Source organism: Corvus cornix, chromosome 1 (genome assembly GCF_000738735.6).
Source record: "Corvus cornix cornix isolate S_Up_H32 chromosome 1, ASM73873v5, whole genome shotgun sequence".
Classification (NCBI taxonomy): Eukaryota; Metazoa; Chordata; class Aves; order Passeriformes; family Corvidae; genus Corvus; species Corvus cornix.
Window position 1 is genome coordinate 68326613 of NC_046332.1, and position 13002 is coordinate 68339614.

The following is a 13002-nucleotide window of genomic DNA, read 5'->3' on the forward strand; positions in this document are numbered from 1 at the left end:
TGTCAAGGGTAAAGATGGAGAAGGTACCAATTTATAATGGGAAATCACCAAGAGTCTTTGTTGTTTCAGGAAAATGTTCAGTTTTCACTAATCAAAAAAGAAAATACTCTGGGAAATGAGAAAAACTTAGGAATCCTGTCAACTCTAGAATTCGATCTTTGTAGTCAGTCTCGGTATTTCCTCAAAGCCTGTTACTGGACAAAGATTCAGATCAGCTCTGTGGGTTTATAATGGGGAATCTGACATGTTTCTGCATCATAAACTAGACAGTGGCTCACTCAAACTGCTGACGTGAGCTTTTTAGGTCAAGTATATTTATTCATAAATGTATTAGCGGTTTATTTTCTATGTTCAGAACATAACTTAGGTTGCATGAGAAAAAAAAAAACAAACAACCAGAGTACCTTGCTGCAAGAGCTTCCTGAGGGATGTAATGAAGTGAGATATAAAAATGCTATTAAAATTAAAAAAAAAAAAAATCAACACCTTCAGCATCCACATAGTGGAGATTTATAATCCACACTGCAAACATGTGGTGAGCCAGGACTAAGAACCTGTTCATACTGCATTTCTAGTTTGGCTAGTGAGCAGTTATGGCACCTTCATCATGCCATTTCACTTCCTTGCATTCTGGTTTCAAAGAAGGGATAAGTTAGCCTTCCTTCATTTCATAAAGTGCTTCCAGAGTTACATATCCAAATCTCTAGCACTAGGAATTATGGCTATATTCAAAACAAACACATATCTTTTTGAACAGATCAAAGAGCTGGTATATTGTACTACACTCAAGCTATGAAACACACATGATTACTGGCACACTTTATTTTCTAACAAATAAAACCAGAGATTTTATAAATCAGACACAATTTACATGCATGAGATAAAAATGAGATATGTCAATTTAAGTATGTATAGGTTATGTAAGCATGCATTAAATTAATGTATAGTGCTGAACGGCATGGATTTTAAAGATAAGCACTATAGAATCAGACAGCAGGGAAGTGAGATACAGAAATGCTGCTGAAATTAAAGGTTTTAAGGTTTTCTGAACACCTTTAGTACCCCAAGCATTACTGACATTGATAGCAGCCTATCCTGCATTTTTATGAAGGATGCAGGGTTTTCCACCTGGAATTTTGTTTGACAGTATGGCCTAGCATAGTGCTGACTAAAGAACTGATTGTTCTTTAGGGGCTCATATGCAATGAGCAGGGATATTTTTCTGGCTCCCAATAGTCAAAAGTCCACAGCACAGTTATTATTTACCCAGTGAATAGCACAGACCAGTGTTTTCACTGTGGATGCCAACTATTAAACTTAGCCGCCTGGACTCTGATGCCAGCATAGCCAGTTTTGAACTCTACAGAGCTGGAAAAAGCTGTGTTTTCTGCAGGGATGCTGCTGGCAAACCTGTCTTCACAATTTCTCTTAGTTCATCTGTGAGATAGTTCTCACCATTATAATAAAGATGAGAGAATAAACTGCTATATGATTCCTGTAATGTAAAGTGTTATGATTTGAAAAAGTGTTCTGGGTAGTGGATATACAAACTTCGCCTGAAGCCCTGAAAAGTTTCAGGCAAGACTTCTGGGTAGCCTGAAGAGACTTAAGGTTACAGGGTTTATCACAGCAAAAGCCCCTCTGCCATTGAGTGAGGCCTCACATCATCATCCTGGGGCCAGATCCAGAGGCCACCCCTCTCAGTAGGTTCTGGGTGTGAGGATGGGCATGGGATGTGTCTTTTACAGAATCACAGAATCGATTAGGTTGGGAAAGACCTCTGAGATCGCTGAGTCCAACCTGTAACCAAACACCCCTGCGTCAACTAGACCATGGCACTAAGTTCCTCTTTAGTGCCGCTTCCAGTTTCTCCTTAAATACCTCCAGGGACAATGACTCCACCACCTCCCTGGGCAGTCCGTTCCAGTATCTAATCACCATTTCTGTGAAGAAATTCTTCCTAACGTTCAACCTAAATCTCCCCTGGTGCCGCTTAAAACTATGTCCTCTCGTCCTGTCACTGGTTATCTGGGACAAGAGGCCCACCCCGACCTGGCTACAACTTCCTTTCAGGGAGATGTAGAAAGTCATGAGGTTCCCCAAGAGCCTCCTTTTTTCTAGGCTAAACACCCCCAGTTCCCTCAGCTGCTCCTCAGAGGACTTCAGACCCTTCACCAGCCTTAACGCGTCTCCAGAGCAATGCGTGAAACGACGGACAACCCGTGCTCCAGCTAAACGATAACAACGCGGAGTTGCTTGGCTCTCCAGAAAACACAGTCGCAGTTCAGCCGGGTGACGTTTCTCAGGGACGATTTGGCACACGGCTGGCTTCCCCCGGCAGGAGGAAAAGTACCCCCGCTCGCTCAGGCCCTGCCTGCAGCCCGGGCTCGGCGGGCACCGCCGGCCTCCCCAGCCCCGTGGGCGGGCGCGGGGGCGGCCCCTTCCCGCCCGCCCTCCTCCGGCTCCGCCGCTTCCCCCGCAGCTGCGGGCCCGGCTCCGCCATGGGCGCCGCTCGCTGCTCCCGGCTGCTGCCGCTGCTGCTGCTGCTCCTGGCGCCGTGGGGGCCGCGTGTCTCGGGGGGGCTCCGCTCCCCGCGGCGGCGGTGGCCGGTGCCCTACAGGTGAGTGCCGCGGGAGGGCCTCCGCGGGCCCGCCAGCGCCGCGCTTCTGCTGCTTCTCTGGGTGTTTGACTAGAAAGGCCGTGAAAAGCTTCCCCTTTCTGGTCGCGGGGTGTTGATCATTTACAAGGTATGTGGCGTGTTTGGCTCGCCCAAGGGAGCCGTAGTGCCATCCCAGCCTGAGAGCTGCGTTTGGTCTCTCAGGAGCGGGAGGGCTTGGTGCCCCGGGAATGACTGCCCGCCTTTAAACACGCTCCTTAATGCTCACAGAAAAGGTGGTGATGAGGAAATCAGGGTACGGTTTGTTTGATTTTTAAAATTTACCTTAACGTCATACTTCGTGACGAATGAAACGGTACTAAATCCCGTTCGCTGCTCCAGAGCTGTCTGAGCTCCAGAAGCCCTGGTGGTGTTGGGGACAGCGTGAGACTGCACGTTGTGGCGTGAAAATAGCGACAGCTTTGGCTGTGCCGAGGAAATGACCCCCTACAGAAGAAGGGCTACACTCGATTGTGTATTTTGTGCGGGTTTGCTGTTTGTAAAGGGAGTAGTTATCAATGTTTAACTGTAACTTAATAATGCATACCTGAAATTTTGAGAGCCTGTTGTGTAATTCCCAGCTGTTAAATTTGTGTCAGGTGATGCCTGAAGGAGCTGATCTTGCAGTCATGAGTTGTTGGGATTTTCCAGCAAGTTCAGTAGTTACAAGACTGGGTCTTGGGATGCTCAGATTGGAGTACAAGCCTGTTGGTGTGAGATGCTGAGAAATGTGGGGTTTCAGTGCTGCTTAACATGCTTGTTACCTTCTTGTCACATGCAAGGTGCCATGCAAGGGGGAGTGTGCAATTCAGAAACAGGACTTGAATGTGTGGTTGGCCTCTTTGTTTTCTGTGTGTTCTTTTTTCAGACATACTCATTAGGGTTTGGGGATTGTTTTTCCTTTTTTTTTTTCTCTCCCCCATGGACAAAATAAAGGCAAACATGCTGGAGTTCCCAGCAAGCTTGGAGAAGAAGTCCACAGGCAAAATTAACAATGCCTCAGCTGAGCTGCTGCCTTTAATATTGCTCAGGAAGTCCTGTGTCCTTGAGTCATCTCATAGTTTGGGTATTTGTGTCAGTAGCCCTGGGCAGCTGAGTGTGTTAGACTCTCCGGCTAACCAGACAAGATCTGGACAAGCTGTGCACGCCAATTTGTCTTGGTAACAGGCATATAGGGACGTTGTTTTAAGTGAAATACAGTGAGTGACTCTAAAGGAACTCGGAAAAGGAAGACTTGTTGTAGTGTGTTGACTCTGGCTGCATGCCAAGGGCCCACCAAAGCCACTTCATCACTCCCCTCCACAAGTGGACGGGGGAAAGAAAATACAGCAAAAGGTTCATGAGTTGAGATAAGGACAAGGAGAGGTCACTAATCAAATACTGTTACAGGCAAAACAGACTCAACTTCGGGATATTAACTGAATTTATTACTAACAAAATCAGAGCAGGATAATAAGAAGCAGAATAAATCTTACAAACACCTTCGTCCCATCCCTCTGTCCTTCCCAGGTTCTACCTCCTGCCCCTAGTGGTACAGGGAGATGGGGAATGGGGGTCACGGTCATTTCATCAGATGATGTTCCTAGCACTGCTCAGGGAGACAAGTCCTTCCCCTACTCCAGTGTGGGGTCCTTTCTACAACAGACAGTCTTCCATGGACTCCTCCAATGTGAATCCATCACACAGGCAACAGTTTTTCATGAACTGCTCCAACATGGGTCACTCTTCCATGCAGTCCTTCGGGAACAGCCTGCTCCAACATGGGTCCTCCAGGGGGTCACAAGTCCTACCAGGAAACCTGCTCCAGCTTGGGCTCCTCTCTCCATAGGTCTGCAGCCTGCTGCATGGGTCCAAACCATTCTTTAAGGCATCCACCTGCTCCAGTGTGGGTTTGTTCCACAGGCTATAGGGGAATCTGAGCTCCAGCATCTGGAGCAGCTCCTGTCCCTCCTCCACTGACCTTGGTGTCTGCAGGGCTGTTCCTCTCACATGTTCTAACCCTGCTCTTCTCTGGCCACAATTACATCTGTGCAATAACATTTTTTTACTTCTTAAATGTGTTATCACAAAGGTGTTGCTATCATTTCTGATTGTCTCAGCCCTGCCCAGTACAGGGTCCATCCTGGAGCTGGCTGGCATTTGCTCTGCCTGACATGGGGGAAGCTTCTGGCAGCTTCTCACAGAAGCCACCCCTGTAGCCACCCTGCTACCAAAACCTGGCCACACAAACCCCATAGACTTGTCAAAAAGTTTCAGTTGCTGTTTATATATAGTGTGATAAGTAAGTGGATTGGGTCTTCAGTTTTTGAGGTTTAACATGAATGAAATGGAAACAATGATCCCAGGTACATTCTTAGACCTCTTTATCTAAATTAGCATAGAGGGATCACATTTTTTTCTGATCTTGAAAATACCGTAGAGTCAAAACAGCTTCATCTGAGAACCTCTTACTATAGAGTAGCAAGAACAAATTGGTCAATTCCCGTGTAAATAAATTGCCAGGAGAATGTTTTTGAGGCAGATCTCAACCTATCCTTTCCCCAGCATTGTGTGTCTGATTTTGTGAGTATGTCATCCTTTGTAATCCACATTATTTCCACTCCTTCGCTATCAGTACAACATTTGAATTTGTGACCCTTAAGTCCCGAAGTCCTGTTTCTGCAGATGTGCACCCCAGCAGGTTTATGAATTTGTGTACTCCAAGTGTTGCAGTGTCTGGGTCACAGAATCTGTCTCTGGGGGTGCTGGACACTTAAGCTGTCCCCCTCAGGAAGCCAGGACACTTAATCCAGCTGTAGAGCTGTGCTTGTCATTCTGTGTGCTTCTCTTCCTCAACACAGGCGCTTTGATTACCGTCCAAAAACTGATCCTTACTGCCAAGCTCGTTACACCTTCTGTCCCACTGGCTCTGCCATTCCGGTGATGAAAGAAGAGGATGTCATTGAAGTGTATCGATTACAGGCTCCAGTATGGGAATTCAAGTATGGGGACCTACTAGGACATTTGGTAAGGTGACCTTTTTAACAAAGTTATAGTGACAAATTCAGCTGAATTCAACAGCAGGTGTCAAGAACAGGAGCTGTAAGGTTGGGATATCCTTGTATGGAAGAATATTAGAGCACACAAGCTAGGCTATCTGTAGGAAAGTTACTCAAAGAGCATTGCGTTTCAGACAAAATTTACAGGATTTAGCTCAGCTGAAGACAAGAGCATGAACAGCACTGTTGGTGGGTTTGAACATGTTCCCCCACGTAGCTGCATAATGAGTGTTTTGTATACGCACACCATTATGGCTTGGGTGTCTTTTCTTCTGTGCTATCACCACATCAAGAAAATACTTTTATTTGTCCCCTTATATCAGATAAAATAGCTGCTTAGTGTATTAACTTTTCTGTTGTTAAAAACTCCTATATTTGCTTGGACATTGGTCTCTGTCAGGAGTGGACAGCCATCTGGTCAGAACGGTGGATCATGAGGAGTTGGTAGCTTTTACAGTTCTTTCTTGAGTGTTATGATCGCTGTGGACTTGAAGTGTCCCTTCATGGAGTCATGCAAATATGAGAGAGTTTTGGCTTTAGTAATATTTATAGTTATAGCAGTAGCAAAATTAATCTTCAAAGCATGATTCCTATTCGATAAAGAAATGTTAGTCAATCAAAACCAAGCAAAGAGTCAAAAATGGAAATAGATTCAAATATTGTTATTTCAGTTGTTAACTAAGTTTGGATTTATGTTTTTGCTATACAGCTTTTAAATGAAGTATTTATCTCATTAGTTTTATAGCATTCATTAGCGAGATCCGGTTTTGGTAACTTGGTTCTGCTCTTTATTTTTCTGATACCCCCATGAGGTTAAGGATTCAAAAGTCAGCCTGAGTCTTGATGATGAGCTCCCACTGAGTATCTGCCTCCAAGTGACAGAATTTACAATGGATGGATAGGCAACCACTGAGACAGCATGATGCTCTGATAAAAGTATGTGTGTCATGCAATCTAGTGTGTTGTGCTTCAGTGTTACTGAATCCAAGATGTTACAGGAACTCCCTCCCCTCTTCTCACCCTGTTACAGAACAGCTCCTGAGCATCTTACCTTCTGTACAGGTCAAGCTGAAGTTGCTATGAAATCAAAGTTTTAGTGGTTTGGTTGTCTTTTTTTTTTTTTTTCTTTTCCAGAAAATTATGCATGATGCTGTTGGTTTCAAGAGCTCTCTAACAGGCAAAAACTACACAATGGAGTGGTATGAGCTCTTCCAACTTGGGAACTGCACATTTCCACATCTGCGGCCTGACATGGAGGCACCGTTCTGGTGTAACCAGGGAGCTGCCTGCTTTTATGAAGGAATCGATGATGCACACTGGAAGGCAAATGGAACTTTAATTCTTGTGACCACAATATCAGGTAGATTTTAGATGCTTTGGATAATGGTAATACAAAATATAGAATCAGCCTTGTCTTTTGTAAAGCAGTAGCTTTTAATTTATGTTCTGTAGGTTATTTGCAGTGTTAGTCACTGATGCTAATTTCAAACACTCTCTTCAATACAGAAAAGTTGCATGAGGCTGCTGCCTTTTGAACAACTCACACTGGAGAGTTGTTAAGTGAAAGTCATTTGGTGTTGCTGTACAAAAACACTTGAGTCTTGAGTGTAAAAATAGCAAAACAGCTTATACAGGGTCATTATGGACTCTTTACATGGCTTCACCAAAACAAAACCTTCCATTGTGAAGTGGCAGATGACTGCTGAGATAGAAAAACTGTTGAAAACGTTCATTACTGAGCAAACAAATAAGGCATACTTAGAAACAGTCTTAAAGATACAAAAATATTAATCTCTATTTCTGTCTCCCTCATTATATGTCATAAAAACTCTGAAAATGTCCCCAGTAATAGGTCTCTGTCATATGTTGTAGAACAAACCTAGGACTTACACCTCAATATACATAGGTGATCACCAGAAGAGCTTCCTGGTATATACTGATCTGCAATCCTAAAATGAAAAGGTGATTTAAATAAATCTGATTGATGGCTCTAGCAATAGACTGAATGACTTACAAAAAAAGTTCACTGAGGACTTGGACTTAACATTTTGTGTGACCAAAACCACTTACTCTCTGAAGTTGGTGTAGTGTGCAAGAAACAGTGGAGAGTCAGCTTACAGCTCGTGTGATGTGGTGCTTTGTGTGTGCCCACTTCCACCCTTTGCTGGCCTCAGTCTCTACATAATCTATCCAGTGCTGCTAAGAAATTCTAGGCAGTTTTTTAAATAAGGAAGTAAACTGGAGCTGCTTTCCTGTGAGTTTGTAGTTCATGACTGAAGTATTTGATGCTTGATACAGCTGGATTCTTTCATATGAATACCAAATTAAATATTTTCATACAGTTGGGGAACTTGTAATGCTTTCTCTCTGTGTGGATTATTTGATGCCCAAGAAGGGTGAGGTTATGCTGGTGCCTCGTGGAGGCATTGTTACAGTCCTCCTTGCCTCTCTTGCATTCCATTTCCATTGAACTTTTAAGGAAGTAGCACCTCTAAGAGTTTTCAGTTGTCTGAATTTGACTAGGAATCTCAAAGTTATTGTGAAAGAGGGTGAGTGGATGCAAGCACAGATGAACAGCATCACGAGCTGCTTCAGAGAGCAGGCAAAAGGCATCCCATCTTACTGGTCTTGCATCCCACTCAAAATGTGGCTCAATTCAGCTTTGTCAGCTGCCTCCGAGATGCTAAATCAGCTGGGTGTCTCAGTCTGTGTCTCTTTTGTGAAGAGACATGAAAATTTCTGCTCTGAATTTTTGAATTTAGTTAAAACTTGAAGAAGTGCAGAAATCCCTGTTGCTCTGGTGAGCATTTTGCTAACATCTGTTGTAGACTGTACTACATGCCCTGTTTTTCTGCAGGGATAAAGCAAAATGAGAAGTGTCATGGTTCTCTGATGTTTGGATATTCTGGCACAGTAGCAGGAAAAGGGTCAGAAAAAGGAATCACAGTTTAAATAACCTGCATGTAAATGTAGTTTATTCAGTGCGTTATGCCTTGTCCTTCCAACGTAAGCCTTGTGTCTGTGTATGGTGAGGTAATGTAGCTAAGCTTTTGCAGGGGAGGCATGTGAACCTTGAAATAGATGGAAAATATTTTGAGTCCTGTATTTGTTACCTTGTCTCTGCAATACTTATTTTCATCTCTTACAGGAGCCATGTTTAATGAAATGGCACAGTGGGTAAAATACGACAATGAGACTGGCATTTACTATGAGACCTGGACAGTTCAAGCAAGTCCTGACAAAAATTCAACAGTGTGGTTTGACTCTTACGAGTGCTCCAAGTTTATACTGAGAACCTACCAGAAGCTAGCTGACTTAGGAGCTGTATTTAAGAAGATACAAACAAACTATACAAGCATCATTTTATTCAGTGGAGAACCTATTTATTTGGGGAATGAAACATCTATTTTTGGACCACAAGGAAACAAGACATTGGCAGCAGCTATAAGAGACTTTTACAATCCATTTAAGCCTCATCAGAGTGTCAGAGAGTTTTTTGTGGATCTTTTCAAAATAATTGATCGTGTAATCTTGAATCATCAGTTTTACCTGTTCTACAACTTGGAATACTGGTTTTTACCTATGAAGTCCCCTTATCTCAAAATAATTTATGAAGAGGTCCCTTTGCCTGTTGGAAGCAAAGCATCCTTTGGTGTATGACTGCTTTCTGAAGAAGAAAATTTGCCTTTATGGCTGAATATTCTTAAGGATTTTGGACTGCTACTGTGATGTATTAAAGGGTTCTGTATTTCACTGCTGACTGTAAAAAGTTGTGTTGGGAAGGCTTTGCTGTACCAGGTGAAAGACTGTGCATTTGTTTTCTTACTACCTGTATAATGCGTTAATGAACGCTTCAGTATCTCTGACCCGGCAAGCTTCCATGTAACCACGGCCCCCTGCTGCCTGAAGGGAGACTGCAGTGACTCCTCTGGCTGAGCTCTGCAGCAGCAGACGGAGAATGGGCAGGTAGCTGCCTGCTCTGGGCTCAGGTGCTCTCCACATGCATAGCCATGTGGCAGCAGATGGCACCTGGCCACCAACAGAGATGGGACACAATTTACAAGGACTCACTCAACCTGAGTGTCTTGATGCGTCCAGTTCCTTCAACATGTGCCTTACACTGGTGTTCCTGTAGTACTTTGGTTTGTACCACTGGGACCTATGAACTGTCGTCTGGTATTCTGGGGCAGTGAATGTACTAGATGGTATGGGTAGTGCCTTTTCACCACTTTGCTTCCTTCACCTGCACTGTAAACAAAATACAGATGGCTCTTCTTCAGCTTCATGTGTATTCTGTGGCACAGATAAAAGCCAAACTGCCTGTTGTGATGTCGACTGATTCGTAATTGCAGTGTTCTACCAGTCTCCTATCTTCAAGTCTACTTGAAGTTTCACTTGGGTCAGTTTCATAGAACTCCTGCATATTCCTTCTAAATTTTTTCAAAAAGCATAGACGCCTTAATATGAAAGAAGCAATGACAGCTTGTGGGGTGTTGACATTGCAGTTAAAATCTGTGCTTGTCACAGAGCTGCCTCTAAAAGATGACTGCAGTCTCTTGCTGGCAGTGATGTTTGCAGTAGTGCTGCTGTGCTGTCCTTGAGTCCTGTTCCAGGCTCAGCGTAGGGCACCTTGGGAACTAGTTAGTTCCCTTTAAACTCAAGGGACCAAAGCCAGAGGAACACTGGCTTTCTGGAAACCACTGAGATGCCTGCACACAGAAAAACCACACTGCAGCAGTGTAATCATCTCCCAAGTGTTCACTGTTCACTTTTTTTTTTTTTTTTTTTAAACTAGCTGTGGACTGAATAGTGCTCCTGCAGAGGTTACTGCTGTCTTGTGGCCAAGCAGGAACACAGGAACCCAACTCTGCAGTTTCATTTAGCTTGAGCCAAGCTAATAGCCTGCTGCAGCCAAAGAGGAGAGAACACAGTGAGTGGATTCAAATCATAAGAATGGCAGAAATGTAACATTGTATTTAGGAAGTCACTAAAATTAATTAGTTGAATTGCATTGTCATGTAACAGGATGAGCATGAGAGGAATGAGGGGATGAGCACACCTCTGTTCAAGCTGCTTCAAGCTGCTACTTACTTCCACTGTTAGGTGAAACTTCATCTTTTGCCTCAGACTGAAGGACTTGAGTCTTTATACCCAAAGTCACAAGCCCTTGATGTTGGGGTCCCTTCCCCCCTGCCATGGAGCCCTGGGAGAGGGGTCCTGGGGGGGAGACACGGGATTTCCCTGCCCCTGGTCACCTTTGTTTCCCATTGGTTGGTTTGTGTTCCCCGGGGTGGCCAAGGACCCTCGGGTCCCATGACTGTGGGGTTCCCGAGCTGAGCCCCGGCGATGTGGCTGGAGAAATAAACATCTCTGAAACATCTACCATGAATCTGTCCATATATATTTCATTTCCACGGGACTCCTGGTTTGAAATATGCTTGTTGCACCTTGTGACTGAGCTCAGCTTTGGATTAGGATACTACCATGGTTTCAACCCAGCCAGCAACCAAGCACCACACATTAGCACCAGGAAGGTAATCCAGGAGGCTCTAGGGAAGTCAAAGGGGCTGCAGCAAGTCTGTCTACAGAAGTTATATTCTCACTGATGAATGTTGTATGACTTTGAAACCCTCAATGTCGTTGAACCCACGTTTGCCTTCCCAGGAAAAAGCCACAACATCACAAACCAGTGTCCAAAGCTCTGAAGGGGAAATAGGATCACAGAACCAAGCCCATACATCACACTGCCACTGATGTGGGGATTCCTCCATGCAGCCAAGTGTGTCTGTTTCACACTTTGAACACTGTCCTCAGAACGTACCAGTTATCAGTGATGGGGTTGCCCTTTATGTAACATACATGAGTTTCTTCTGAGGCCAGTACTTTTTCCTTCTGGGCACACAAGTTGGAGAGACAGCTCTCACTTTCTTTGCTTGTGTGTTAATTGTTCAGACTGAATGCACAGGTGGGTAGGAATAAACTCCACCAGTACAAACTGCAGTCCTGAAAGGGGTGCAGTTGTTGCAGTTAAAACTGGAATCATTGCACTGGAATTAGTTGAAATTGAGTGCAGTGCTCTCTTGTAGGCAGAATCCACAATCCTTGAGTTACGCCTATAGAGTTAGATGCCAAAAAACAGAGGTGATGAATAGGCCACTTCTGCGAAGTGTAGACAAGCCCGGGATAGATCCATAAAAATGACACTTTTATAACTTTAAAAGGAAGTGTTAGATGTCCCAGTTTCTGTGCACCTGATGATCTGTGACTGAAAATCACCTATTCACCTCAAACACTTAAGGACAGCCTCCTCCTGAAAGTCACACAGGGAGCAAAATCCCACCTCATTTCACTCACAGCCAGGTGGCACTAGCACTTGCCCAACAGTAGGAACCAGGGGACTGTCCAAACTGCCAGGCTCAAGGATAAGCCTGGCATTGTGTCACTGCCACTCAGTCTTTGCACACTTTGAATACACAACTTGTTCATCACTTTAGAGACTGCTTGGTTCTACTCCCTGCTCTTAATGCACATTGCACTTGAGGGCAAAAACACACAATCATTCTGTACTACCACAATTTCCAAGTCTGCACAGTGGTCTTGTGCAATACTGCTGCTTGGTGTTGTAAGCCACACTTCATCTCAGGAGGGTTCTCACACAAGGCAGATCCCGGCTCATCATCCATCAAGGTCAAACAGAGTGTGCTACTCCTGTTTCCCAAAGGGCCATGCAATGAAAATCACTGGTCTCTGCCTTCCCCCTCACAAACCCACCACATGCTCTGGATTAGGAGAGCTCCTGCCTTCAGTATTGTAACTTGTAACCACTTGGATCCACAGGTAAGATGTCACTGCACTCGTTAACCCCTACCCGAAACTGGACAACCAAGCCAACACTGAATTTTGTTCTGAAAATAGGAAAGAAAGGTGAACTCAGGGAAAAATGGTACAGCTGTGACACCCATGTTCATGCTTCTAGTGAACTTCGTGAGTCTCTGGTACTCTTTTTTATTTGTGCCGTGATTTTTATGTATTTACATTTGTTTCAACATGTAGAAGGCAAAGTAAGATGTGCAGAATTTGCTAAAAAAGCACTTTATGCTTGCCTGGGAAGTTTATGTTATAGCTGGATTATTTGACCTAAGGATGCAGCAATTGATTCAATGTATAAAAACTGCTGACTTTCAATGGAAGAGAGACACAACTGCTTTCAAGCAGTTTTCTTGTGCTTGAACATCTTAATAACCGCTATAATACGGTGCTGCATTCAGGAAGGACTTTTTGAGGTCTGTGCAACAACACAGACTTTTC

At 44.2% G+C, this 13002-nt stretch overlaps 1 protein-coding gene across 1 annotated transcript; it reads left to right on the forward strand.

Annotated features, from left to right (window-relative positions):
* Positions 1 to 2461: 2461 nt before the first annotated feature.
* CLN5 (CLN5 intracellular trafficking protein) lies at positions 2462 to 10023 on the forward strand. Its single transcript, XM_039550707.1, has 4 exons — positions 2462 to 2620; positions 5497 to 5662; positions 6829 to 7054; positions 8843 to 10023. The coding sequence occupies exons 1-4, from the start codon at positions 2502 to 2504 to the stop codon at positions 9352 to 9354; spliced, it is 1023 nt and encodes a 340-aa protein (XP_039406641.1). The 5' UTR covers positions 2462 to 2501; the 3' UTR covers positions 9355 to 10023.
* The last annotated feature ends 2979 nt before the right edge of the window (positions 10024 to 13002 follow it).

Coding starts and splice junctions, on each gene's coding strand:
- CLN5 (XM_039550707.1), top strand. CDS start 2,502: ATGGGCGCCGCTCGCTGCTCCCGGCTGCTGCCGCTGCTGCTGCTGCTC. Junction 2,621..5,496: donor CGGTGGCCGGTGCCCTACAG/GTGAGTGCCGCG, acceptor TCCTCAACACAG/GCGCTTTGATTACCGTCCAA. Junction 7,055..8,842: donor TCTTGTGACCACAATATCAG/GTAGATTTTAGA, acceptor CATCTCTTACAG/GAGCCATGTTTAATGAAATG.